The following is a 27,752-nucleotide window of genomic DNA, read 5'->3' as shown; positions in this document are numbered from 1 at the left end:
GATGTTCTACAAATGTCAGTTAGATCAAGATGGTTGATTATGTTGTTCAAATATTCTATATTCTTTATTGATTTTCTCTCTTTCAGTTTTATCAGTGATTGGGAGAAAGGTGTTGAAGTTTCCAAATGTAATTTTGGTTTTTCTATTTATTTTTGCAGTTCGGTCGGTTTTTGCTTCACGTGTTTTAAAATTTTGTTGTTAGCTACATAAATGTTTACGATTCTTACGTCTCTCTTGATGAATTGATTCCTTTATGATTATGAAATGACCTTCTTTATCCTTGGCACTATATTTTGCTCTGAGGTCTCCTTTGTCTGATGTGAACATAGCCACTCCAGCTTTCTTTTGATTGGTGCTGGCAAAATATATGTTTTTTCTATCCTATTACTTTTGAACCTTTTTGTCTCTTTCTATTTAAAGTGCATTTCTTGGAGGCAGCATATAATTGGATCCTTTAACGTTTTCAAAAACAAAGACATAATAAAGACTTTTAAGACATGAAAAGATCTTCACTATAAGAAACACTGAAGGATACCCACTAGGCAGAAATCTTTTTTCTTTCAGCACTTTAAAAATGTTGCTTTATTGTCTTCACACTTGCATTGTTTTTGACCAGAAATATGCTGTCATACTCATCTTTGTTCCTCTCTGTATGTAGCATCTTTGTTTTTGTTGTGTATGTGTGTGTGTGTGTGTGTGTGACTTTTACAATGTTCACTTTTCCACTAATTTTTAGCAACTTGATTACAATGTGCCTTGGTGTACTCTTCTTCATACTTCCTGTGCTTGGGATTTATTGAGATTCTTGGATCATTAGGTTTATAGTTTTCAACAAATTTGGAAAATTTTGACATTATTTTTTCAAGTATTTTTTTCTGTCTTCCCTTCTCTGGGGACTAGAATCACATGTATATTTAGGCAATTGGCTCCACATGTTTCTTTTTCTTTTCTGTGTCTTATTTTGGATAGTTTTTAGTGTATGTTTTGTATTCACTAATCTTTTGTTTTGTAAGTTCTAATATTCCTTGAAGTCTACCCAGTGAATTTTTAATTTCATACATTTTAATTTTTATCTGTAGAAGTCCAGTTAGGATCTTTTTAATGTCTTCCATATTTCTACTTAATTTTTTGAACACATGAAATACTGTTTTAATAACATAATATTCTTGCTTGCTCGCCTATCATCTGTATTTGTTCTGGCTCATTTCAATTGATTGACTTATCTCTTCATTGTAGTCATGTTTTCCTGCTACTTTGCATGCCTGCTAATTTTTGATTAATGTCAGATATTGTGAATATTACTTTTTTAGGTGTTGGATATATTTGAATTCCTATAAATCTTCTTGATACTTGTGAAATACACTTACTTCACTTAACAGTTTGATCCTGTCAAGTCTTCTTTTAAGATTTATTAGTTGGGACTGGAGGACTGCACGGTCTGGGGCTAATTAATTCCTACTACCAAGACAAGACCCTTTTGTGTGTTCTACACAATGCTCCATAAAGCTTGAGGTTTTCCAGCCTGGCTGGTGGGAATAATAATCCTGTTCCTGTGTGAGTGCCCGGGACTGTTACCTCCCATTCCTTCGGTAATTCTTCCCTCGGCCTAAGGTAGTTTCCTTACACACACACACTGAGCAGTGGTACTAAGCTACATCCTCAAGGGCAACTCAGTGAAGATCTTCTGAGTTTGCTTTTTGTGCAGTTTTCTTCTGTCTGTTATTTTGTCCTGTGAATTTTAGCTGCCTATTCTCTCTGGACTCTCAGCTCTGTCTCCTCAACTTACGGAGGTTGCTGGATTGCACCTGGGTTTCTTCCTTGCACCATGTCCTGGAAGCTCTCTTAATGCAGAAGCTGGAGAAGTTGTGGGGCTTATCTTTCGTTTCTCCTCTCTCACGTTATCACACCGTCCTTTATTGCCTGGCCTCTAGTGGCTTGCAAACTGCTGTTTCATTCAAACTGCTATCCATTTTATTGTTGTTGTTGTTTTAGGCAAAGGGTAAATCTGGTCTCTATTATTCCACCTTGACCAGAGCACAAATGCTGTGCCACTTCATTCTAGTCTGTATGTTAACTATATTATCAGCAAAGCAAATGGCAACATAGAGAAATAAGGATTACGTGGCATTCAGATTTAAAAAGTGGCTTCAAGAAAATTATAAATAAGAAAATAAGTGCAACTCAGCCTTGTTTTTGTGTTTTTTGTTTTTAACCAGGCAACTACTTATGAAAGTACCCAAAACACTTTACTTTCTTAGGCTATTATAATAAAATGAGTGAATTGAAGATGGTAGAAGTAAAAAATGAAATAATAGGATAAACAGAGTAAGTTAAAACATCTCAGGATCGAAAAAGTCTGTATAGGCAGGGGAGTGAATAAATGTCATTGAAATTTTGGGTTGCAGTGGGCATGTTTGAAGAATTATATTTTAAATGTTTTTTGTTGTCTTATGAAAGGAATATAAGTGCAAATGCCACCATGAGATTGTCAGTCTTTAGGGAGATGTGCTGAGTCAGCATAAAGGGGTGGGGCTGGAAGGGAAGCAAAAATTCTCCATGATGAGTAGATAGCAGGGAGAAATGTGGGTATTTTGTGGCCCATCATTCCAAATTCTTAAACCCAATGACATAAGAATATTTAGTGGCTTCTCATTTCATTGAAGCCTCCTAATTATATTGTCTCTGTGTCTTAGTATATTAAACTCTTAGTAGGGTTTTTGAAATATTTGGAATCCAAGAGCAAATGAAGGAAAACTGAGGCCGTGAGCAAGGACTTAGCTACTCCTACCCTGAAGGAGGAACTTAGAGATTCCTTCAGGCCTTGAGAGATATTGTTAGAAGGTGGGGACCTCTTTCTTCTCTCAGTCTTCTTCGGCTGAAAGAGAGGGTGAGTATTGCTCTTGAATCCACCAGGCTCCATCCTAACTGCTGTGGTGAAATAAACGATCACTCTGTCAATAATAGAAGTTAAACCAACTTTACAAAGGCACCAGCAAAACATATGTGCTTCAAGATGGTGATACGTGTTTGAGAAATCTAGCCAGGCAGTTCTAGAGGTCTCTTCATGTTTTAAAGCTATTTCCATTTGCCTAACAGAACAGTAATAACCTCATTATTATAGCCTTTGATGAAGTAAGCCTTTTGGCTTATTCTCCAAGTTTTGTCAAATGTTCTTATGCATTATATTTAGATCTCTGGTTTGAATGAATTTATAAGATTTCCCATATGACAATGTCCGTATTTTGTTGAGAATAATGTGACTTGTATTCTTGAGCAAACTGACAATCTATGACTGTTCAGTAACATCCCATCACACTTTCTACAGAAATTAATATGTGGAACAGCATCTTGTAACGTGTGTGTGTGTGTGTGTGTGTGTGTGTGTGTGTGTGTCAAAAAGTAATGGTAAAATGCATTGCAGAATCTATAAATATAGCATAAATTCGGACCCATGAAAAACTTCAATAAATTGGTTTTAACAGATCCGGTAAAAATTTTGTCACAAGACTGGGAGGAAGCACTTTGCCCACCTCTTAAAATATGTATGTATTCAATCCCCAAACATTTCTTGAGAAGCTGCTATCAGCCAGTCTTTGTTATCTGCCCTCAATAATCTTAAGAAAGCAATTATGGAATATTTTCTGTTCCACTAGCACCTGGATTTTCAAAACAACAATAGTCCTGTTTTTTTAATTCCCTTTCAGAAAACTGAATATGGCCAGTTGGTAAGGATGTATGCTTGTAATTTGTATTCAGTGTCTTAAAAAAATTCTATAATTTTATAGCTTTATCTTACAACTCCTATGGGAAATTGTTAATAAATATCAAATCAGAAAAAGCCCATCCCTATAAAATTTTTATCATTGTTATTTGTACGTAATATTGGAGAAAACACACTTCTGTACCTTGTATCCTTATCATTCTGAACTTTTAATTTCCTTTGTAAAGTGAGCACTTGATAGTAGAACCTTCACCAATGTTGTCAAGCTCTATTATCACCAGGACTTTTGATTCATCGCTCTTCCCAGAAATTTGCAAGATTTACTTGTGTTATAAAATTCAAAGCTAACCGTTTGGCTGTGCTTGTTGAACCAGACTTGACATTTGCTTCTGTTCAGGAAAAATGCTTTAGCTGCCAAACTAATATCTCTGCACAGTAAGAAGCAAATATCATGGACGCGAAATAAATACTTCCTTAAATGATTTTTTTAAAATGTGAACATAGAAAATGGAAACTCATGCTTCTTGAGGTAATCAGAAAAGGTCAGCGATCAAGCTGTGTCTCAGTCCTTGGAGGAAAACACCCACTCTGAAAACAGATGATGACTCAAGTGTGGCAAAGGGGCTGCCATGCCAGGCTCACTTTCTCTGTGTGATGCCTCATGTCACTTTTCCTCTGTGTGGTGTCCCATTCCCAACTCTAGGAATCAATGCTTGCGATGTCACACCTTGACACCTAATTATACTAGTGTATGGTGTGTGAAAAACAAATTAACCTTTTATCACTTGTTTAAACCTCTTTCATGTTACATGAGTTTCTATGCCCTTAGCTCTCTATATGCTCTTTTTCTATCCATGCGGCATTATCTCTTGTGACTCTCAGTGGGTGGCTCCCAGGGCCACATTTTCTGTTTTCATTTCTTTTTGGAGATTTGGTCTTATGGTTCATACAATTGGAAAACCTCTCACCACAAAGTCATCCACTGAGGTACTCATGTTTACCCCAGAGGAGATCTTTCTCTGGATTCCCCTATTGTCTTGCAGCTACATCACTAACTTTTCTTCCCATAAAGCACGAAACCCTGAAATTATCCCCGATCTATTTCTTTTCTACCCTTCACCCTCCATACCACGTAAACTGCCCAGGTCTACCCTTAATTCTTGTCTAGAGTCACGAAACTCGAGCATTTCCTTTCTATTTCCAGTGCCGTCACTAAGGAGTACTTTCTCATCATCCTGGACAAAGTTTCCGTATTGGTTAGACCGTTGGTCACAAATCCAGCACTCATTTATCTGGCTGCCCCCTTTGAATTAATGTTTTGCCTGGATTCTCTGCTTAGTTACTGAACCCACCCACCCTTTGCTGGTAGATCCTTTCTCAAGTCCCCCTTTTCTCCACACTCAGTTTCAAGGGCCCCCACGTAGCCTCTGGGTGCCCATTTGTCAAAGACGGAGATTTTTACTCCATTCTTCCCATAGTTGCCATTCTAATACGTTTTAAATGTCTCTTTGAAGCTGTCAGTTTCTTACTTAGTACCGTTTAGTAATTCCTCATTATCTGCAGCATAAAGTCCAAGTTCTTTAGCCTAAGATTTAAAGCTCTCCGGTCATCTATCCTTAGTGTACCTCTCTAAATTTATCTCCCACTGCTCCTCAACTTAAAACTTCTATTCTGAAAAACTGGTCTGTCAAGCCTACCTGTGAACTCAGGCTATAGATCCCTGCATATACGGGGCCACCTCCCTGGAACGGCCTCCTCATTCCTTTCCACCTGACTGGATGCTGCCTGTTCTTCAAGACTCACATCAAGCCTCTGTTCTCTGTGAAACTTGCTTTGTTTCCCCAAACACATAATAATCTACCCATTATACTCTCCTGTCCCACTTACTATGTGAGTGCTCATCTTGGCTCTTTTTATTTGCTACCTTTCATTCTCATTTGCCTTTTAATGTACATGTTCGATCTCCTCCTTCCTCCAGTGTTGTAAGGATCGGCCATATTGCCATGCTTCAAAAATTGTTTGTGGCCGATGATAATGATGTTGGTTGATGTAGTGCCTTTGCCAGTTGTCAAGGACACGGTAGGTACCCACATAAGATTTCTGGAAAGGGAAGAAAATGGCACCATTATCACTCTTGCTGTCTTAGGGGGCTCTTCTTTGAGAAATCTCAAGGAATTTACCAGCAGCACTAGGAAAAAAAATCTCTGGCAGCACCACTAATGTATCTTGAGGATGGAATACTCACATGCAAATAAGCAGGAATAAAACACAGCAGGATTGAATCTGGGCCCAGTGCAGACATTCTTTTATTCCTTGGCTTTGGCCTACTTTGGCATCTGGCCAAATAACTCCTTGTCTCAGAACACATCTGTTCTTGGTTTTATCTGCTTGACGTCCAGGTCCCTTCTCTACTCTAGAGACTGCTCCTTATTAAGTGAACCCTTTGGATTTCTGGGTGTCTGAGGGCCGCACACTGGTTTCTGACCCAAGCTCCTGAATTTGCTGCCTTATTTATCTACACCCCTCTCCTACTGCCAGGTCTAACCAATGTATTTTGGTTGTAATTTGCAGTCATTGCTCAGAAACTGCTATTTAAAGACCATATTGAGAGTCTTTTGTGATTCACAGCTTCTAAATTTGAAGAATTTCTGAGGTTCCTGAATTATATTTTTATTTGGCTTTTCTGTGTTTTCACACAGAGTCTTGCCCTGTGACGTTAAAAAAAAAAAATCCTACTAATGTCAGGCTCGGTCTATCTTGCATCTTTACCTCCCACTATCGGTCATGGCTCAGTAAATGAATCATCCACTCTGATGTGAGTGTATCTCGGAGAATTAGCTGATGGCATCTGTGACAGTCTCATGGCAGCCACCTTGCTTAAAGCTTTGCTGTCTGGAGCCAGTTCTCCAATATTGTTGGATTGCTTGATGAGGGTAATAGAGATAACACAGCAGTATTTATCCAGTTGTCTTCACTTATCTTGAATATGAAATGCAGGAACATCAAGTTTGCTGTATATAATTCCTGTGGTCTAAAATTAGAGCATCAGAATATGTTGCATTGTGTCTAACTGATTTAGGAAGAATTTGATGATGCTTATGCCAGTGGTGGAAGACATGCTCAGGTTCTTTGAAAGCTTTCATGAGAAAGCTTTGGGAAGCTTTCAGGTGATGAGGCCCCTCCTCTTGTATCCATTCTCCCACAGTCAGATTTCGCTACTGGTTTGGGCCAGTGGGCATCAATGAGGATCGATATTCATGGCAAAAGCCGTTTTTAGCTCCCCTGCTCAGTCTTGCCTCTGAATATTAAGAAAAATTAAGCATGGGGCAACTGGATAGCCACATGCAAAAGAATGAAGATTTAAAAAAAAAAAAAAATAGATCAAAGACCTAAATGTCAGAGTTAAAACTATAAAACTCTTAGGAGAAAACATAGGTATAAATCTTCATGACCTTGGATTGGGCAGTGGTTTCTCAGATATGACAGCAAAAGCATAAACAGCTAATGAAAACATAGATAAATTGACTTCATTAAAATGTAAAACTTCAATACTTCAAAAAACACCACCAAAAAAGTGAAAAGGTAACCCACAGGGGGAGAAAATATCTGCAAATCATATATCTGATAAGGATCTAGTACCCATAATATATAAAAATCTTTTACAACTCAATAATAAAAAGGCAAACAGCCCAATTTAAAAATTGGCAAAGGTTTTGAATAGACGTTTCTCCAAAGAAGATAAACAAATGGCAAATAAGCACTTGAAAAGATGCACAACATCATTAGTTATCAGGGAAAGGCAATTCAAAATCACAGTGGGATACCACTTCCACTCACTAGGATGGCTATAATGAAAAAGATAGGTAATAATAAGGGTTGAAAAGGATGTGGAGAAATTGGAATCCTTGTACACTGCTAGTAAGAATGTAAAATAGAACAGCCACTGTGGAAAACAGTTTGGCAGTTTCTCAAAAAGTTAAGCATAGAATTACTATATAACCTAGCAATTCCACATATATATATATATATATATATATATATACACACACACATATATGTGTGTGTGTGAATATATATGTATATATACATATATATATTCAAAGGGAATTGAAATTATACGTCCCACAAAAACTTGTACACAAATGTTCATAGCAACATTATTCATAGCAGACAAAAGTGGAAATGACCCAAAAGTCTACTAGCTGATGAATGAATTGAAAGTAATGTGGTATATCCATGCAGTGGAATATTATTCATCAATAAAAAAGGAATGACATTTTGATACATGCTATAATATGGATGAACCTTTAAAACATCAAGCTAAGTGACAGAAGTGAGACCCAAAAGGCCATATATTATTCCATATACAGGAAAGTAGGCAGTAGATCAGTGGTTGCCAGGGGCTCTTTGGGAGATAACAAGAAGTTTGTATAATTAGGCAGTGGCAAGTTTACACAACTTTGTCATTATACTAAAAAACACTAAATCTTATACTTTAAAGGGTGGGGGGGATTATAGTATGTAAATTTTATGTCAATAAAAAAATGAAGGCAGCTTTGATCTTAAGTCTCTGCTTTCCCTTGCCATCCATAACGAACCCCCCATGTCCGTGTCAGGTCAAAATTATTTTCCCATTTAAATGCATCACCTTTATTCTTAAAGGCAACTAGATCATAGTTTCTTTGAAAACTAATGGGCTTTCTTTTAGCACGAAACAGTGACTCTGTATTTTCAGGTGCAGGTGCAATGACCTCAGAAGCTGAAGTTCTGTAGTTCATGACTTTGAAAGGAATGGAGGTCTTTTTTAAAAATAAGGACAAAGTCAGAGAGTCCCGCTTTGAATTTCCTTAATCTTTGAAATAGGAAAAGAGCCACACACTGTATGTTTATTAGAATTCCAATGGCAATGTACGTGTTTCTCATGCTGTTAACGATAGGACAGAATTTTTGTATTTGGGAGTAAGTCTGCATAACCCTGTCTTCAACTTTGGTAGACTTCATAGACCATGCTTAAGTTACCCTTTGGGCTTCATCTTCTTTGGATAATGAAACTCTATAAGTAGCTAGCAAAGTCATGCTAACATTAGTTTAGGTGGATACATAAAAAGACATCTCAAGTGAACCAGAAACAGAAAGGAGAATAGGGATAGTGATTCGTGCAAGGGGTTATTCTTCTTGGGATTCATTATGTCCAACCAAGAACAATGGATGGACAAACTTGGGTAGATTGGACCATGCTAGTGGTGGGCTGGAAATCTTTACACCGTTAAGCACTGGCAAGTAACCTTCTCAAACTTCAAATAGCTTCTATTTTATTCATTATCGAGACCTGACTTCTCTTTACGAAGAAACATTTCAACTTGGTGCAGTATGGCTTTGCTCAGCCAACTAGCTCAGCCAAGTTGATAGAACCAAGTGGAGAGGAAGCTTCCAGGACTTTCAGTGGGAAGTCCAACCTTATCCCTGGGGAGATATGGGCCCCATGTCGTGGAGGACCATGCCACGTTGGCTTGTGAAGGATCATGACTCCATTGCCCAGTGTCTCTGGCATCCTCTGGCTGAGGTTTTAGTTTTAGATCTAGGACAGACTCCCGTGCCAGTGCCTTAACATTTTGTACGCTGCACACTCCCTTGTTTGACACTCATCCTCTCACCCTCTCACTCATCTTTGCTCCGTCTTTGTGCCTGGCCCATCTGATTGTGCTTTATCAGCTTGGTCCAGAGTCCTCCTCCCTATTCAGTGTACCTAAGGCTTCATCCTCCAGGATTTGGCAGCAGGATGGGTAGGTCCAAGTGAACCTATAAACAATGAAGTCTCTATCTCTACACTCTAGTATTTCTAGAGAAGTGGTACTCAGCTTGTAATGAGCATCAGAATCACAGAGTGGGATCGGGGTGGTTAATGAAAACATAGATTGCTGGACCCTACCCCCAGAGTTTCTGGTTCAGGTGGTTTGAGGTGTGGCCTGTGAATTTGTCTTCCAACCTGCTCCCCGGTGCTGCTACTGCTGCTGGTCAGGAACCACTTTGGGAACCTCTTTTCTAGAACTTCTCCCTGTTGGGTTTTCTCTTTGTGTGTTAAATGTGGTCACAATGAATCCAAATATAGGAGACGTTATTATGCTTCTTAAGCGAGTTTGAATTGTTTTCTTATAGTTATTTAGAACATGGTATATATTTAATTTGGCATACTCAAAATATTATTAACGCCTCTTATTTTCATATAAATTACCAGGGTGAAAATACCCAGTATGATTTAATAATAATGCCACGTTGACCATGGCATAGATAACTGAAGTCTCGATTTTTGTTTCTGTATCATGCCTTCTCTCTTTTCATTCTTCACTTCTTCTCTTCTTCCTCCCTTCCTTCCTCAAATATTTATTTAGTACCTGCTCTGCATCTGACATTGAACTCAGGCATAGTGTACAGAGAAAAAAAGAGATAAATAAGTTTGCAGTCAAGTCAGACATGAAAAGAGGTGAATACAATGACATATAACGGGGGCTGTGGTGGGCGTTTATGTGTGTACAGTAGTGAGGAGATGAGCTTGGCGTTAGGAGTAGTGGGACAGCAGGAAAGCTACCCTAGCCAGATGCAGAACTGAAGAGCCAACACAGAATTTATAGCCTCATTAGAAGGAAAAGAATTATAGTAGCATTAATGGTACAATGTTGTTGTTGTTTTTCTCCTTTTCCAAGTAGTTTACTTTGCACCCTTGAGTAAAAGAATTATGAACTGGTTAGAAAGACCCTGAACAAGCACGAAACATGATGCTCAGGATTTAAACTTTTAAAGAAAATAACGACTTGTACTTAATCTCTTAGACATAGTTATATAATGATTTTGTCCAGTGGTAAAATCATAGAAATACTTTAGGGAAGTTGAAGAAGTTCTCTATAACAAGGTTGTGTCAATGGATGGATTCTAGATCAGCTGAGACATACAGCCCTTAGGACGCACTGGTCCAGGAGAGACTCAGAAGTGAGGACTCCGTTGGAGAATATATCCTAGAGGAAGGTCTTTCTGGAGAATATATCCGTGGAAAGGCGCCACCTTCTAAACCAGCTAGGGCTGGGAATAATTGTGTGGTACTCACCTTGGAAATAAGATCTTTCTATTATGTCCTAATACTCCAGGTCTGGCTACTTCTCAAGAATCCTTTCTCTTGCTTATAAAATGAGCACATGTGCTTAGACCTCTACTATATTAGGTTGTAAGCGTGTGTCTCAATGAGTGGATGATCATACAACATTAGAAAAAAGCAGAACAAGGTCAACCTGGCACAGTTTTTAAGAACATGGCCCTAGACTTACTGCTGGGTAGAGCCAAGACCCAGGTCTGTCACTTACAACCATTGTGATTTGGAGCAAATTACTTAACATCACTGAGCCTAAGTTTTCTCATCTATAAAATTGGAATATTATGCAAAACTTTTACATTAATAAAATAATATATGGAAATTATTGACACAGTTATAAAACAATGGCAAAATAGCCACAAAGACTAAGAACATTTGGTATAAACGCAGTTTAATCAATCTGGAGATTGCATGGGAAGATACAGTCATCTACTAGTACCCTGTAAGAAGTGTCATAAGTAGTTGCTTTACAATTATAAGTCATTTGAGACAGAATCACCATTAGGCCAGAAGAACCACAAGTTTATCAGTGCATCAGCTGATCAGCATGTTGGGGGAATCACATGATCACAACTAAACTTTTATTTATTTTCGATGGCTTGGGTTAAATTGGAACCCTGAATTTGCAAACACAGCATCAGTGAGGAGCTGGTTGAAACTTTTCAGTAATTATCGAGAAAGGAAAATACTGTATTTAGTGGGATAAGATCACTTATTCAAGGTAAATTCTGAGAACTGAAAAGTTTCATGGTGATAATACTTTTAGTTAAAGCAAAAGCAAATGAATTCCACCAAGCAACCTTCCTAACCATATGCCCACACAAAGAAATTAGGAGTGCGACTCATGTTTTATTGGCAAATGTATCCTCAAATCTTCTATTTTAAAGAATTTTTACTTTAGAACATTCATAAATCTGCCTTCTCTGATTTTTAAAAAACAAACATGAGCATTATTATAATCAGTCAAAAGGATAAATTAAAAGTAGAGATGCTTGAGTTAGGAGCTGCTTACTATGTGCCACTCACTAAATTAAGTGCTTTACAAGTATCAGCTTCATTTACTCTTCATAATAACTCAGTGATATGTACCCATTTTACAAATAAGAAACATGAGGCTTAGAGGGGTTTGTCACTTGTCCAAGCTTTCACATACTATTCAGCTGGTAAGTGACACACCAGGGATTTGAACCCAGTTTCTTTATGAGTACATGACTTAACCATTATGCTATGCTGCCTCCCCAGTTAGTTTCAGTTTGCCCTGGTGGATTATTAAATGACAGATCAGTCTCTCGTCCAGTGCCTGCTGCTGGTCACCCAACAAGATAGGCCTTCAGCTTATATCTCATTAGCAAGACGCACCAGAATCCCTGCCTGTAGGAGTGTAGGTACCTCTTAATGGGAGTGTGGGTGTTTCTGGGCCTCACACAGATGTCCATCAAAATCTAACGTCAGCGTGCTCTCTCCAGGCCAGGGGTGGCCCCAATTGTGGTAGGGTGCCTTACCAGTCCATGTTTCTTTTCTATCTCTTTGCTTGCAAGGAAGACTGATCTCTTGGAGTGCTCTGGCTATTCAATGGCAGGAAGGGCTTTGCCTCAAGCAGTCTTGGGGTGTCTCTTCAAATTTCCTTCAGATGCTTCAAGAAACACCCATTTCATGAAGAAAAACATTCTTTTCTGACACAGAAGGCTTTAAAATAATACCTGAATTTCTTACTTGGAAACTTTGAGCCTTTTACTAGTTTGGAATTTCGTTTCTAGTACGTTTTGCGTATTTTCCCCTAATACTGTGTGAGGAGCCTGCATGGAAGGGCTGGGGATCCAGATTCACCTCCTTTACACTTGGATTCAGACCTCCAGGTGACTGAGGTCCATGTGGCGCAGGCCTGCGTGGAGCATGGCGACAGCAATGCTTGCGTGGAGTGTGGCGACAGCAATGCTTGCTGAGACTGCAGAGACGGCCAGCGACACTTGTTCTCCAAACCAGCCTTGGTGTGCTTGTGTCTACTTTGTTCACCTCTTAGATCTCACCTCAGTTGTTTTTAATAACTCATAGAAAAGAAGAAATTTTTTTCCCCTAAAATGCTTGAGATGTTGTATGTGGAAATTCGTAGCTATGCTATGCATTTTCTTTCATTTTATCATTACTACTATTAAAAGATACAATGAGTCTGTGCCATCTGCTAGTAATAATTAAAAACAATAATATGAATAGGGTATGCACCTGATCCTAGAGAGCTAGGGAATGTGGGGTTTTGGCTCAATGGTTGTTTCACCTTTCTCTCTTTTTCTTTCTTAGAGACACACACATACTCTATGCTCATAAATTTTTAATAAATAGAATATGTTCAATATTAGTATGAAATCTATATACTAAAAAAAAAGAATGTTCCAGAAACTGTTAGAAGATATATATGTCTGTAACTTATGTATATATGGATATATAATATCTGCATGATATATGCATTATATTCTGTGGTACATATACATTACGTATAACACTCTTAATAGTAAGTGCTAATAATATCTCCATGTTTTACATATGAGGAAACGGAGGTACAGAGATAACTTGTTGAAGATCACACACCCACACACACAGCTGATAAGTGGTGGGGCTAGAATTTATGTGCTTAATCTCTATGATTGGATGTTTCCTGGGGACTTAGAAGGCACTTCAGATTTTTGTGGTAACTCAGAAATCCCCATTGAGAACCTTAGGTAGGAGTTTGGTTTAGTGGAAAAAAATACTGGACCAGGAGTCTGGCCAACAGCATTTTAGCCCAGTTCTCACTTTCCTCATTTAGAAAATGGAGATGATTATAACATCTGCCCATATGCCTCATAGAGGTATTGGAAAGACAGATGCCGTACTAGATGTGAAAGACATCTGAAAACACTTGAAGTACTACATGCATATCCAGAAAGGAGTTTTTACATGGTTATCGTCGGTTTGGAAATTCTAAGCTGAAACATTACCACGCTTAGCCCAGTGCCCTCTTCACTCACCTGTGCTATATCAGTGTGTCTTTAAACAAATTCACATGCTGATCTATGCCTGTTCCTGTTGTGTCCTGCATGACAAGAGCTGTGGGAAGCAAGAAGGGCAGCGCAGGTTTAAGAAAGACAGTGGCCAAGAGTAAAGTGCAAGCAGGGCCAAGGGACTCAAGCCTCAAGGACTGAGTCCCAAATCGGACCAACCATAGCTTTTGTTAGTTAATAAATGAGTAAGTAGAGCTTGTTATCTCCAAGGTCTGTGAGTTTCGTGCCTGCTGGCTGTCTTCCCGAAAGTCCCCATTGTGTTCCAGCACATACTGTGCCTTCACACACACGCACAGCCCCACGGGATGGAGTCATTGTTCTGAAACCATCCATTGAAGGGGAGTGACCGATATCCTTCCATCCCTTCTCAGTTTGCTGAGAAACTCCCTTGTGATATCCTGGGAAAGGCGTGAGGAACAAACGGTTTCGGCAGCTGTAAGGCAACAGGTTCCTTTTCTGGAGAAATGAGAGATGTTATATTCCCCCTGAGAATATGATCCTCTTGTTGCCATCGTAAGGAACATGTTACTCCAGTAAGGAATTGTTTTCCTTCGCATTTGAGAAGCCATGCTTTTCTTTTGTCCTTTCACCTAAGAGATGACAGGTCTATATTACAAATGAAAATTCCCTTTGTGAATTTAAATCTAGCAAAATCAGAGATACTCAGACTGTAAGGGGTCTCAACGGAGCAAAACCAAGACCTTTTCTTTATAGATAGAAAAACTGAGAGTCATCATGAAAGACCTACCTGGCATCCCCCAGCAAATTAGGACCCAAGTGGGCCAAGAGCCCAAGTGTCCTGCCTTCCATCCTAGGGCCACTTCTACTTCCAGTCCCTTACCCTTATACTGGAAACTGAGGGTATTTGGGGTTGGTTGGTTTTAGTCCTTTGTTTTATTACTAACAGCTCTTCTGCAAGGAATGCCTTCCCTCTCTAAGCATTTATCCTTTGTTACCTATAGACGAAGACTGCATAAGCTGGGCGTATCGAAGATTACCCAGGTGGATTTCCTGCCAAGGGAAGTCGTGTCCTACTGCAAGGAGACGCAGACACCTCTGGCTACACATCAGTCTGAAGGTAAACAGTGTCTTTTGTTTACCTTCCATATTACCTCTGGAGAAATGGCCAGGCGTCACATCCTTCTTGTTGATGTCATATCTTACAATAACAGATCTTCAGGGGACACACACATAATGACACACCGAAAGCTTAAAGGTTCCTTTGGTTCTCATTTCGAAGAGTCTGGAGAGGGTACACCTCCAAAAAGTGGTACACCTCCAAAAGGCCCATGGACTTTAAAATGGATAACTTAGGTCAGTTTGTCAAAACTGTGTGAGGAGAAGGGAAATCATCAAAGGGTGTTGTAATAGAAACTTTTCTGAATTTTATCAACAAGAAGAGTGTGTACGTTAAGATTCATTATGTGCAGGAGTCAGCAAACTACAGCCCACCACCTGTTCCTTGAAATAAAGTGTTTTAGAATATAGGCACATCCGGTCATTTATGTCTATATGGCTGCTTTCAGGCTACAATGGTAGGGGTGAGTAGTTGTGACAGAGAATTTATGGCTCACATAGCCCAAAATCTTGACTATAATCTGGCTCTGTATAGAAAAACTTTGCTGACCCCTGATTTGCTTTGCCAATTCAGAAGAGAACCCACTAGTGTTTTTTGTTTGTTTGTTTGTTTTTACCATAATTTAAAAAGACTTTTCATGGAAACTCAGAATAGGTGAATGAGAATTGAACTCCATGCCTCTTTTGTACATACCAGAAAACATCGAGTGAAAAATCCCCATGCAAATCTCAGTGGATCAAAAAAATACACTAATAAGAGAGGTTGAAGTTGATAAATCGAAATACTCCCTGGAAGTTGAAAATTAGACCAAAGCAGAAGAAAGATATGTGTATACTTACAATAGGATAAGTGAAGTCGTATTGTTTAAAAGTGGAATTATTATTATTGCTAAGCACGTCCTCTTTGTACTTTGTTACTTTATTGTTTGGTGTGGTGAAGAGGATGTCAGAATTCTGGTTTCATTGTTGTTATGTAGTATATACTGAACAAAAGCCTTAGGAGTGAAAAATGATTCGCATTCCTGCTTGGTTTACAGCAAATACATAACTTAGCGCGGTTTGGTTTGTGCAACCTACAGAGCTTTTCAATTTGGGTTTTAAACACATAATGTCAAAAGCAAAGTGAAATCTGATTCTGTAAGGAGAGCTCTGCCTACAGGTCTTCTGAAAACCTTTCCTGGGTAAGGCTGGCTGGCCCTGACAATTCTTTGGTAACAGGGCCTCCATTTTTCAAGTCTGATAGTGAAATGAATTTTAGATGCAAACAAGTAGCACCCTCTGGTGGTGAAATTTCAAACCACCCACTGCAACAAACGTGAGACTTTTATATTAAAAGTATATTAAATGTGGCAGAAAATACAGTTAGAAAAGCCTTTGGGAGTTCACCTAGTCTGTCCTTGGACCTCCCAGCATATCAGGAAGATCGTTAAAAAACAACCTCGCCACTCAACCCAAACATTTGTTTGAGTTAATTTGCTGCCAGAGGTATTTGCAGAGCTGTAGCCTGAGGTATGTTTATTTTGCCCCAAATTTGACTCATAACATAAAGTTATACAACTGAAATAGGAGAAGGAGTGAATTATTTTTTTGAAAATGTGTAGACTTCAGGTATTGGAACCGGTACAGAAATATTTACAAGGGAAGATAAATTAAGGATGAACAGGCATCAACTCTAAACTTTTAAACTGGAACACATCAAAAGGAAAGCCTGTTTATTCCATTTTATTACTGCAAAGAGAGCTTGGGAGCCCTCATTATGCTGTGGTCCAAGCAGCAGGAAAGAAGGAATTTATTTCTCAGCTATTGGCAGAAGTCCTTTCTGTGTTGTTAACAAGACTCAGAGAGCTTTCTGTGGTGATGGTGTTTCAGTAGTTCAGATCCCACAATACAAACTTGAACTCAAAGCTAGGTACTGTAGCTCTGGACAGTAAACCAATCCCTGATGGATTTAGACAGGGAGAAATTTAGATTTGGGTTCAGCAAATTGTCTTCTCACCACGGACGATTTCTTGACCTTCGGCTATCTGCAATCACCCAGTCACCTGACTGACACGGGTGCCCAGGCTTGCCTTTCACCCATGTGCAAGGAGGTGGCAGAGGGAGAACCAGGAGGCAGCAGCTGGTAGTGAGTAACAAGAATCTATCGTGCTGCAGGTCTGGAGTAACGTCCAGTGGGGGGCTGGAGCATGGCAGTGTTTTTATGACAGCTGCAGCCATTCGGACACAGGGAACAACGCACTACTAAATTTTGGGGGGCTCTTGGATGGATAATATTTAAAGCTGTGATATATATATAAGATCCACTTTTGCTCATTACTGCCCATAGTACATAAAGGAGTGATGATTATTTTTTAAGTCATTATGGGGCTGTGGAAAATTTAATAGTATTCAAACTAATGATCTCAGCATTGATCTATTCTACATCTAATGTATATTAGATGTATGCAGTTTTTTTACGTGTTCCCACTTTATTCTTTAAAATGAAGGGGAAGGTACTTGGGAGTTGCCCGAGTTTAAGCCTCTTTTCTCCACTGTGTACTAAAATGAATGGTCTCTTAATTTGTAATCATAATGACCTGTTAGGAGAAACACTCCAGAGAATGATTTAAGCCAGGAAGAGTTAGCAGTGACGTCTGCATGAACACTTTTTTTCAGTACAAGTTTAGACCTTCCCTCTCTTCTGAGGTCAGTAGTTGCAGGAAAGTAGGCCGAGAATAGGAAACGCTGATTTTGGGGGAGCAGAATCTCTTTACCGCCAAAACATTTTAAACAGGCTTTTTATTCCCAAGTAGTAAGAAAGGAAAAAAACATAGTTCCCTGCCAGACTCCCTCTGCCCTGCCTGTTATCTCCCTGAACTGACCACAGGGTGGTGGGGTTAGTTAGGACGGCAGTCTTCTGCGTCGTTATTATAGCGCGTACGTGACTGGCTCATAATAAGCACTCAGCAAATGCTGCTGGACGACAAAGCTGATGTCAGACATCCTAGAAACTTCAAGTTCTCTAATGACCCCTGGGCAAATGAGAATTTCCTAACCTGTTGGAAGATGTGAACCAATCTAGAGGGTGGAGGAGGAAATTGAAGACAACCTGTTGATAGTTGCGAAGCGTTCTCTGTTCTTCCTCTTCTTGTCATGTTATCTTATATATGGGCACTTAGCTCCTCATGCTGGCTACTCCCTTCCCATCACTTCCCTCCCGTGCTTTATTTTTTCATATTCAAGAAAGACCAGTTTGCTTGCATTTCCCGTGGTGCTGTGCAGCCTCCCACCTCCATGCGCTTGCACGTACTGTTTTCCTGCCTGGAATGCCATCTCTCCTGTTTGCTTTCCTTCAGGACCACAAGCAAGGGGTCAGCTCCTAGGTAATTTCACTTCTGGTTGGCGTCCCTCCTCATATTACGGGCGCAGTTCATTTCCCCCTTATCACGCTGTATTTAATTATTTAAATGTCTGCCTTTTAGACTGTGATCTCCTTGAGGACAGGGTATGTGTTCTTTACCTCCATGCCCAGTGCCTGGCACAAAGGAAGGGCTCAATAGATATCAATGGAAGAAATGAAGACTGAGATGATCCTAGAGGAATGAGAAGGAAGAGAAAATGGTCCTTGTAATTCAGGGAGGATGGAGTATGATTCATGCATGTACCACTAAGGCTGCAGTGGTATTGGGGGCGTTTTAAGGAAACGTTGTGAGAATGAAAGTGTGTGGGGAATTCAATGTTTCTATTGCAGCCAGGCCTCTATTTCAGTCCCCAGGCTGGTGGAGGCATGGACAATCCATGAACATGACACAATTAGGAGAACTGAAGGAGAAAATCACTGAGGCAGCCTTGGTTGATAGAGCAAAGCAGTCATCAATTTTTTGCTGTGCAGAGATGCTCTTTAAAGTACTTTGCGTTTGGAACAGGTGTGCAGGAAGGTGGCTAAGGAAGGCTCTTGTTTCACCCTGAAAAGTGTTTTCTTGGTTGGCTGAGGAGAATTTCTACCTCTCCCACATATAGTCAATACAGAAGCTACAGATATAGAGATAGTTAGTTGCCCAGAATAATCTAGACCAGCACTGTTCAATAGAAACATAGTGAACCATTATTAATTTTAATAATGTTTTATTGAACCCGGTATGTTAAAAAACATTATCATTTTAATACATAATCAATACAAAAACTATCATTGAGATATTATACTTTCTTTTTTATACAAAATCTTCAAAATCTGGTTTGTATTTTTACACTCACAGCATATCCCAATTCAAACACTACATTTTTATTGGAAATATTTGCACTGTAGTCAGATTTCATAAAATTTACAATTGAAAATATAGATTCATATATCACTGTCATTCAAAACATATTTAAAAGCTTTTCAGTAATTGAACCGAATATCAGTTTGTAAATTTAAACCTAAATCGGTGAAAGTTAAAGAAAAGTGAAAATGGAGTTCCTTGGTTGCATTAGCCACATCTCAAGTGTTCAGTAACTACATTGTCTAGTGGCTCCTCCATTGGACAGCCCGTCTTTGCACAGGTTCAGACGCAGAGACCCACAAAGCCAGCCCGATCTTCACTTCTCCCTTGCTGGGCAGAGGGGCTTGGGCGAGGAGACCTCCCTTGCTTGTAGAGAACTCCTCCAGGTGAAGGATCACATTGTAGGTTTTCCTCCTTTTTGTGAGGTCGGCCATATCCAAGGTCATCCATAGCACTTGTCAGATGGTTGAACAGAGCAAAGTTGTACCCTCAACAGGGCAAATCCAAAATAAGGCTCATCCTGTTATTACAGAGGTAGTTGTTGGAACCCCTCTGGGCTCTCCCTTCATTGTCCATGGTTTACATACTGGGACATTCATTCCTTCTACCACGTCTCCATGTTCCCCAAAGGACTACAAAAGACCATGGTGACCTCCTTGTTATGGATCTGCTGCTCCCCTCTCCCATCTCCTGCTACATGAAGAGAGGAGAGATCAGAATTGAAATTGGAGTTCTAAACTGCTGACAGTTGAATTCTAAATCTTCCTACACCTTGGTGGGCCCGGGAGCATAATTCTTTGATACAAAATTGCCACATAAAGTAATTTTCTAGAGAAGCTAAATGGAAATATTTCTTTGGAACCTTAAATTTGAAATCAGGCCGTTCTTAGAGATATAATTTCCCGATGGAAGCCAATCCTGAAACGCCTGAGGAGATGACTTGGGAGAAAATGCGCTACGGTGTTACAACCTTGACTTCAGCTCTTCACCTGGCTCCCAATTTCCTGGACCTTCTACTGTTTCTCTGAACTTGTTATTTAAAGCAGCCGCCTGTTTGGAGATAAGCCATGGTGGCATCTGGATGCAAATTAAAAATCCCTAGTGAAGATGACACACGTTCATCTTGTTTTTAGCTGTAGTTCCTTAGATAAGAACTGACACTATTCCAGAGAGAGATTGACATGTGCCGTGTTTTGCTTCCTTGAACTATGCCGCTATTTCCCCTTTGACACTTGTTTAAAAAGTTAATCCTCTTTGAAAACAAGCTGTAAAGCCTCCAGGCCCTTTGTGAATAAGGTCAGGGATCGAAGGATCCTCTCCTTGGAGATTAGCTTTCTTTACACAACGTTAATCTCATATCATCTTGGCAAGTCTCTTGAAAAATCAAAACAAAACAGAACCAAAAAACAAACTATCAAAGGAACATACACATTCAGGCATCATTTTTTAGATATTACATATATTAAATAGTCAGAATGTTCTAGTTTAAAAACATTTCCCCATCTCTGAACCACCTTTTCAGTTATTACTCAGCAGAGCTTTGATGGTTGAGTTCTTGATTTAGGTTAGACATTAAAATGACATTGGCCTAGACTGTAGGCAATCCTGGTATTCCAAAGGAGAAGCTTTTAATCTCTACTTGAGTTCAGTGCCAGACCCACGCCTATCTCTCAAACGAATAATAACAATGTATTAGCTACACTATTGCTCTAAAATCTAAGGACCTCTTCTGTAATTCCTTTTAGAGCTTTGCCCCAGAGACTTTGAGCATCATTTGATTCGCTGGACTATAATTTCTAAGCAGTATAGCCACTTAAAAGTAGAAGCCCTTTGAGTCCCCTGGTAAATGGAGTAAATAGTACATGCAAATGTTGAATGTGTTGCCTGCAAAAGCCAGAGTGGCCCACCAAGCATTACGACTCAGCATTAGAGAAACAAGGTATTTGCCATATACTTTGGAGTTTGTCAGACCACTAGACCGATAGGAACTTTACTGAGGTAACAGGTCCCTATATTTTTCAAATGTTTTTCTCCCATCCGCTAGCCTACCTGTCTTAACAAGGTGTTAGAGGTACCAATCCAGTTTACTGTCCAGGTCCTGCTGGCATGGTACCCTGTGTTGAAGGTAAGATGAGCAAGGGCTATAAATAGAGCCAAAGAACTGGCTCAACCGTGATGGAAGATGATGAAGGTGCAAAAAAAAATGAGGTGGGTCTTCTTTGGATGTCAAGCAAGGCTTACTGTCGAATGTGGTTTGGGGGTACTCCCAAGGCTCCGTCTTCTCCCCTATATTCAATTTTCCATTATTTTCTGACAACACTGTCACTTTCACATAAGTGAACTGGTGAGGATGGCAAGTCAATGGAATAAACACAGGAACCCACAGAATTTAAAATTCGCGTTTGATTTTGGCAGACATTTATCACAACCAGAGAAATTCCCTGGTCCTATGCCTTGAGCTAAAATATAGAGATTTGAGCTTGTCATCTCATCTTTAAGCTGTCCGGTTCCATTATAAGCCACCACCTCACCCTAGCATCTTTAAATTCTTCATGCCAGTCACACTATTTAATGGCAGTGACAATTTGATCCCTTAAATCCTTCTTTTCAATGGACACTTCATTAAAGATCACCGCAGAAGGAAAAACCATCTATCTAGCTATTTGTTACGGTTGGCAGGTTACCATTCCTGAACTCTAACTGAATTTTCATTTTCTTTAGTCCCTATTAGGGCAAATAACCAACACCAATTCCCCGAGTGACTGTCTTTTGATACCAACTTCTGGGTACCAGTCTGAGTGTGTGGTTGCCAACAATAGAAATTAACTCTGGTTAATTTAAACAGAAAAGAGATTTGTTGGACAGATATGAGATACATGATAGAATTGATGAAAAGTTAGAGATTTAAGTCAGAAAGGGAAAGAAGGCTGTCCTAACCTCCAATGTGACTATTTGAAAACAGTGTTCATAGGACGTAATTAAGGCTTAATGAGGTCATTGGGGTAGAATCCCGATCTGATAGGATTTGATGGCCTCCTAAGAGGAGGAAGAGAGATCTGTCTTTCTCTCTCTCTCTCTCCTCACGTGCATGCAAGGAAAGGCCATGTGAGGACACAGCGTGGAGGCATGAGTAAGCCAGGAAGAGAGCTCCCACGAGAAACCGTGCCGGTAACTTGATCTTGGACTTCCCAGCCTCCAGAACTGTGAGAAAATAAATTTCTGTTGTTGAAGTCACTCAGCCTATGGTATTTTGCTATATGGCAGCCGAGCTGACTGAGATAGCAGCTAAGACAGCAAGGTCATGCCACTGAACGTGTTCAGCCTGGTAAGAAGACCTGAACCTCCTGGACTTCCTGTCATTGGAGAGTCGCGGTTACGCTCAGCATTTAAATTCTGTGGGCCCTGCTGCCTTGGAAACCTCTACCCTTCCTGGTACCTTGCCAGAGCTCCCTTGAGATTTACTAGCCAGGCCTACACTACATGTCCTGCATTAGTTGTGAGGGGCCAGGCAGAGGAATGATGTCAGGGGACGCTATGACTCTACATTGATCTATTTCTTATACTCCCCCACCATCCCCCCAAAAAAGTTGTATGGATGCTGGGCAGCCAAAAATATATATTTAAAAAATGCCCACTCTGGTGTGAGAAGAAAAAAGGGGAGGTAAAGAGAAAAATTATAGAAGAATTATATTTATTATGTGTCCAGCACACTCATACATGTTATTGCACTTGTAGTGTTGCTACAGAATTTACTCACCTTATAAATCAGAGGTGTAAAGAGAATAGAGGTCCTTTATTTTCTCTTCAGTTGTCTACAGTACTACTGGCTGTCAGGGGAAAATGGGAAAAATGTACAAAATAAACAATCTTAGTGCAATCTCTTACTTATTTTAAACAGACTCAGTTGGTATGTTCTATTGAAATTGGGTGGAAATGCTCAAACTCTCATGGAACCTCACTCTCACCTACTTTTCTCCCTAAGATCATGGCCAAGTGGAGAGGGGAGAGAGTGAGGTTTACATGATCTCATGGCCGTGGTGGAGTGGGGAGGGATAAAAGGGACTCTGGTCCCGTGCCAGTCCTTGACAGGATGCTGGCTGACTTCTGCTGCTCTCTGACATGATGTTCTTTGTCCACCTGGGCATTGGGAACCCATGCAGCTGGTGAACTGTGTCTATTCTTTTGACTTGGCAATGTTTCCAGGGAGCATGAGCCATTTCCCTCTTGATAACTTGTCCTCCTCTCAGCTTTCATTGTCTTCAGACTTTGCGTCTATACCATGTTGTCTATCCAGCTCCTGGTTGAGAAGCCCATCTCCAACCCATGCCATGTAATCCCTCATGCCACCACCGTAGACTCCCTGGAAGACTGGTTCTCAATGCAGTTTCCATGCTGCAGATGATTGAAGGCAGGCTCAGAAACACTCACCAGATCTTCTCTCCGTCTTTTCATGTCAACCAGCCCCCACGAGGCTGGGTTGCCTTGTGAATGAGATCTGTTGCATAATGGTCTCCTCCTAGATTCCCAGACAAGGAATGTGGTTCACGGGTCCCTGTGTTCATTTCTCTCCTCAGTTTATTTATACTCTATCCTTCCCAGTGCTTCTCCCCAGAAAGTGGAAATCCAGATACATCAAAAAGTTTCTCTCTTCTTCTACCTAAATGCTCCTTTTCTTGCCATTTATCTGGAAATAAATTCCTGTGTTTAACTTTTCCCATAGATTTGGGGAAGGAGTAGACAGAAGAGTGATGTTTACGGTTTTTGACATTCTAAATGGTAAGAAAAAAGAATTGGGAATATTCTTTCTCCCTCATTTAAACCTACCTCTAACGTACTGTAGTGTTTCAGAATCTAGTTTTTTGAGAAGGGAGCTGAATCTTACTTTAGCTATTTTATTTTCATTATTCAGTATCAAATTCTAATCTTTCTACCAGCAAATGAATGCCCTAGGTAGACGAGAGTGAAGATCACTATAGTCAGAAAGACAAATAGAAAAGCACATTAATAATTTTCAAATATACCCCCCGCCACTACACACCAGAATGAAGAGGATTTTGTTTCTGTTCATTGCTCCTGATCAATGATAAAGTCAAGAAATACCAGGATTGTTATACTAAGGGGTATAACAAACCTTGTATTCTCTTGATAATGAGAATTGATATGTTGACTAACTCAAGAAGCATGTGAAGATTCCACTTCCAACATGGCAACATGGCAACATGGCAACTGAGCAATAAGCCAGCAATTGGTGGAACTTTACAGCTGGGTGTGGTCAAGGAAAGGTACAATTAAAGGCTCTGTAGATCTGCTTCCCAGGAAAACTAGTGAAAACTATTTTTTAAAAAAATGACTTAAAGTCTCTGGAAATGGTTCCAAGGGAATACAGGAAATGAAAAAAAAATTATTCAAGAAAACATACTAAAACTTGATAAGAACAGGAAGAGTCGGTGGTGTTTGAGCCAGAACCCATTCCTTCCCTCCCTCTTCCCAGTCAGCTTGAAGCAAACATCACTTCAAGCAGGTGCATCCTGGAACACAGAGGTGCCTCTCCCCGCAAGTCCCAGTTGGCTGGGAGCGGCAGAACATTAGCATTTCTATTTCTGCCCCCAGCCACCTGTTACTGAGCCTAAATTCCAAGCAAGTGCAGCTGAGAGATGGGTATTCTCTTCTCCTGCCCAGTCCTGACTTGAGAAATGGGAACATTACCTTGGGTTCAGCTAAAAATACTAGAGCCCTAATCACCCTCACCCCAAGTTCATGTGTGAAGCAGAGGTTCCATTCAGGGAGAGCAAGCCAAATAGGTCAGAGGCTACAGCAGCACTCCACTCTGCCCTTCCTGGGTTGAAACAAATCTCAAAAACTGATCTCAAAAACTATCCCTGTAAAGGAACCCAAATTTAATTAAAATAATCTGTGGAGAAATTTGTGCCCCAGGGTATTGTTGTTGAAAACAACAGAGCAATAAGCCAGCAATTGGTGGAACTTTACAGCTGGGTGTGGTCAAGGAAAGGTACAATTAAAGGGTCTGCAAAAGATTGTCATCCCAGGAAGACTGTGCACATGCCCAAGGCTGCATCCACCCAGGACCAATATCAGAGGACGAGAAAAGAACAGACTTGAGCAAAACAATCCAGTCACTAAATAAATAAACAAGCAAATAACACTAACCAGCACCTGAGGAAGGGGATCAACCAGTACCCAGAGTCACTACAATATATTATCTAAAATAGTCAGTGTCTAACAACAACAAAAATATGAGGCATACAAAGAAGCTGGTAAGTCTGACAGGAAAAAAGCTGGTGAAAGGAACTTCCTGTGAGAGCAATCAGATGTTGGATATAACAAATAAAAACTTCAAAGTAGTATGTATATATGTCGCGTCCAGTGCAACACGGGCAGTGAGAGAACGAGAAGGGGTGGCGAAGGGTTAAGAAAGAAACAGAAATCAAGAAAATTATGCACTAGGGGCCAAGGGTCTCCCAGCCTCAAAGGACTGAGAGCCCCAAATCGGGCCACCATGTGGCTTTTATTGATGTACACACAAGGAAGTAGCATTGTTTTTTTCCATGGTCTGTGAGTCTCATACCTCATACCAGAAAACTGATTCAAACCAGTCACCCTTGCCTGCAAACAACCGGAATCGAAAGTCCCATGATGTCTTAATAATTGTGGTATGTGCCTCCCCAGGGACAAAACCTTTATGCTGAAACTTATTGATAAGAATAGAAGGAGAACTGATGTTATCACATCATTGAATCACTTCCCAAGCAGGTTGTGGGAAGGAATGTAGCCACAGAAGCAGAGGCTCTCCTTAGGCGGGATAAGGTGGGGGGCTGTGCCCAACTCTATCAACCCCGTGAGTTCTCCAGGTGGTCCCCACGTGACTGTTCCTGGCTTAGGTCGTCCCCACCATGGGGAATCTTACCTGTCATTGGCTATCCAGCCATCTTTTGGGGCCAAACAGGGAGACATAAGGTGTAACGACAAAGGTGAAGCAAAGTCCCTGAAAGGATCAGTCTCACAGACTCTTCTTTCTTTTAGGGGTAGGCACGAGGGGACAGACGGTTAGGCTGCTGCATGACAACATATATGTACATTTGTACACATATTTCTATATATCTATATCTGTATCTATATTTCTCTATATAGAGAAATCTCTCTCTCTCTCTCTGTCTCTCTCTCTGTCTCTCTCTCTCTCTATATATATATCTATATCTATCTATCTATCTATCTATCTATATATATATATATATATATATACACACACACATACATACATGGATATATACAGAGGATGCCAAGAAAATGTGCCAAAAAATGTATATATATTTTAAGGGAGGAAAACTGTATGAAAATCATAATACTCAATATATACCAATAACAAAAGATGAATAAAAGTCATGTGTGACTTTGCAATTACAAGAGGTGCTCAAAGTGGTTACCATCAGCATCCAGACACTTCTGATTATGGCGAATTATCCTTGAGCAATATTGACCAAAGTGTCCACTTGTATACATTTTTTTGGTACCGATGGTATGTATGTGTATGTGTGTGTGTATATATATATATATATATATATATATATATATATATATATATATATATAGAGAGAGAGAGAGAGAGAGAGAGAGAGAGAGAGATTTTTTTCAAAGCACTAAAAGAAACCCTGATTTAAAAAGTTAATGAACATATGACAATATTTCATCAAATAGGGAATATCAAAATAAAGAAGTATAAATTATATAAAAAAGAACCAAGTGTAAATTCTATGTTTGAAAAGAACAAAAACTGAAAAGAAAAATTCATTAAAGGGTACATAGTAAATTGAACTGGCAGAAAAAAGAATTTGCAAATTTGAAGATACATTGATAGAGAGTACTCAATCTGATGAGAGAAAAAAGAATGAAGAAAAATGAGCTCTTCAGAGAGATGTGGGATACCACTGATGAATCAGCATTCATGTAATGGTGCCAGAAGGAGAGGTGAGAGAGATTCAAAGAAATAATGGCTGAAAATCTCTCAAATTTGATGAGAACTTTAATCTACAAACATAAAAGTCTCAAAAAACACTAAGTAGGATAAATGCAGAGTTGCACAAGACACATCATAGTAAAAATACTGACTGCAGAAAGAAAAATTAATTTTCTCTTATAAGGAAACCCAATAAGATTAACAACTGACTTCTTATGAGAAACAATGGCAGCCAGAAGACAGTGGGATAACATATTTAAAGTGCTCAAAGAAGAAACTGTCATCCAAGAAATGTGAACCTAACAGAACTTTCAGGAATGAAGGTGAAATAAAGACATTCCCAAATAAACAAGCACTAAAAGAATTATGCTAGCAGACCCTGCTTATAAGAAATACTAAAGGAAGTTCTTTAGTGTGGAAGCAAGTGACTCCAGAGTCACTCAAATCCACAGGAAAAAAACAAAGAGCACATGTAGAGGTAATTATATAAATATAAAAGACAGTATAAAGACATTTCGTTTCCTTTTTCTTCTAATAACTGATTTAAATAGCAGTTATATAAAAC

General features: G+C 39.6%; 1 protein-coding gene across 9 annotated transcripts in view; it reads left to right on the top strand.

Moving 5' to 3' along the window:
- DYNC1I1 (dynein cytoplasmic 1 intermediate chain 1) overlaps positions 1–27,752 on the top strand; it is a 295,576-nt gene that overhangs the window by 58,587 nt on the left and 209,237 nt on the right. For all 9 annotated transcript variants that reach the window (XM_033088732.1, XM_033088736.1, XM_033088734.1 and 6 more), the window contains one exon: positions 14,860–14,975. In XM_033088732.1, the coding sequence (XP_032944623.1) occupies positions 14,860–14,975 (116 nt within the window). The remainder of the gene's footprint in view (positions 1–14,859; positions 14,976–27,752) is intronic.

The sequence above is a fragment of the Rhinolophus ferrumequinum genome, chromosome 20 (assembly GCF_004115265.2).
Source record: "Rhinolophus ferrumequinum isolate MPI-CBG mRhiFer1 chromosome 20, mRhiFer1_v1.p, whole genome shotgun sequence".
NCBI lineage: Eukaryota > Metazoa > Chordata > Mammalia > Chiroptera > Rhinolophidae > Rhinolophus > Rhinolophus ferrumequinum.
The sequence above is the reverse complement of the archived record's forward strand: the minus strand, read 5'-3'. Positions and strand labels throughout refer to the sequence as shown.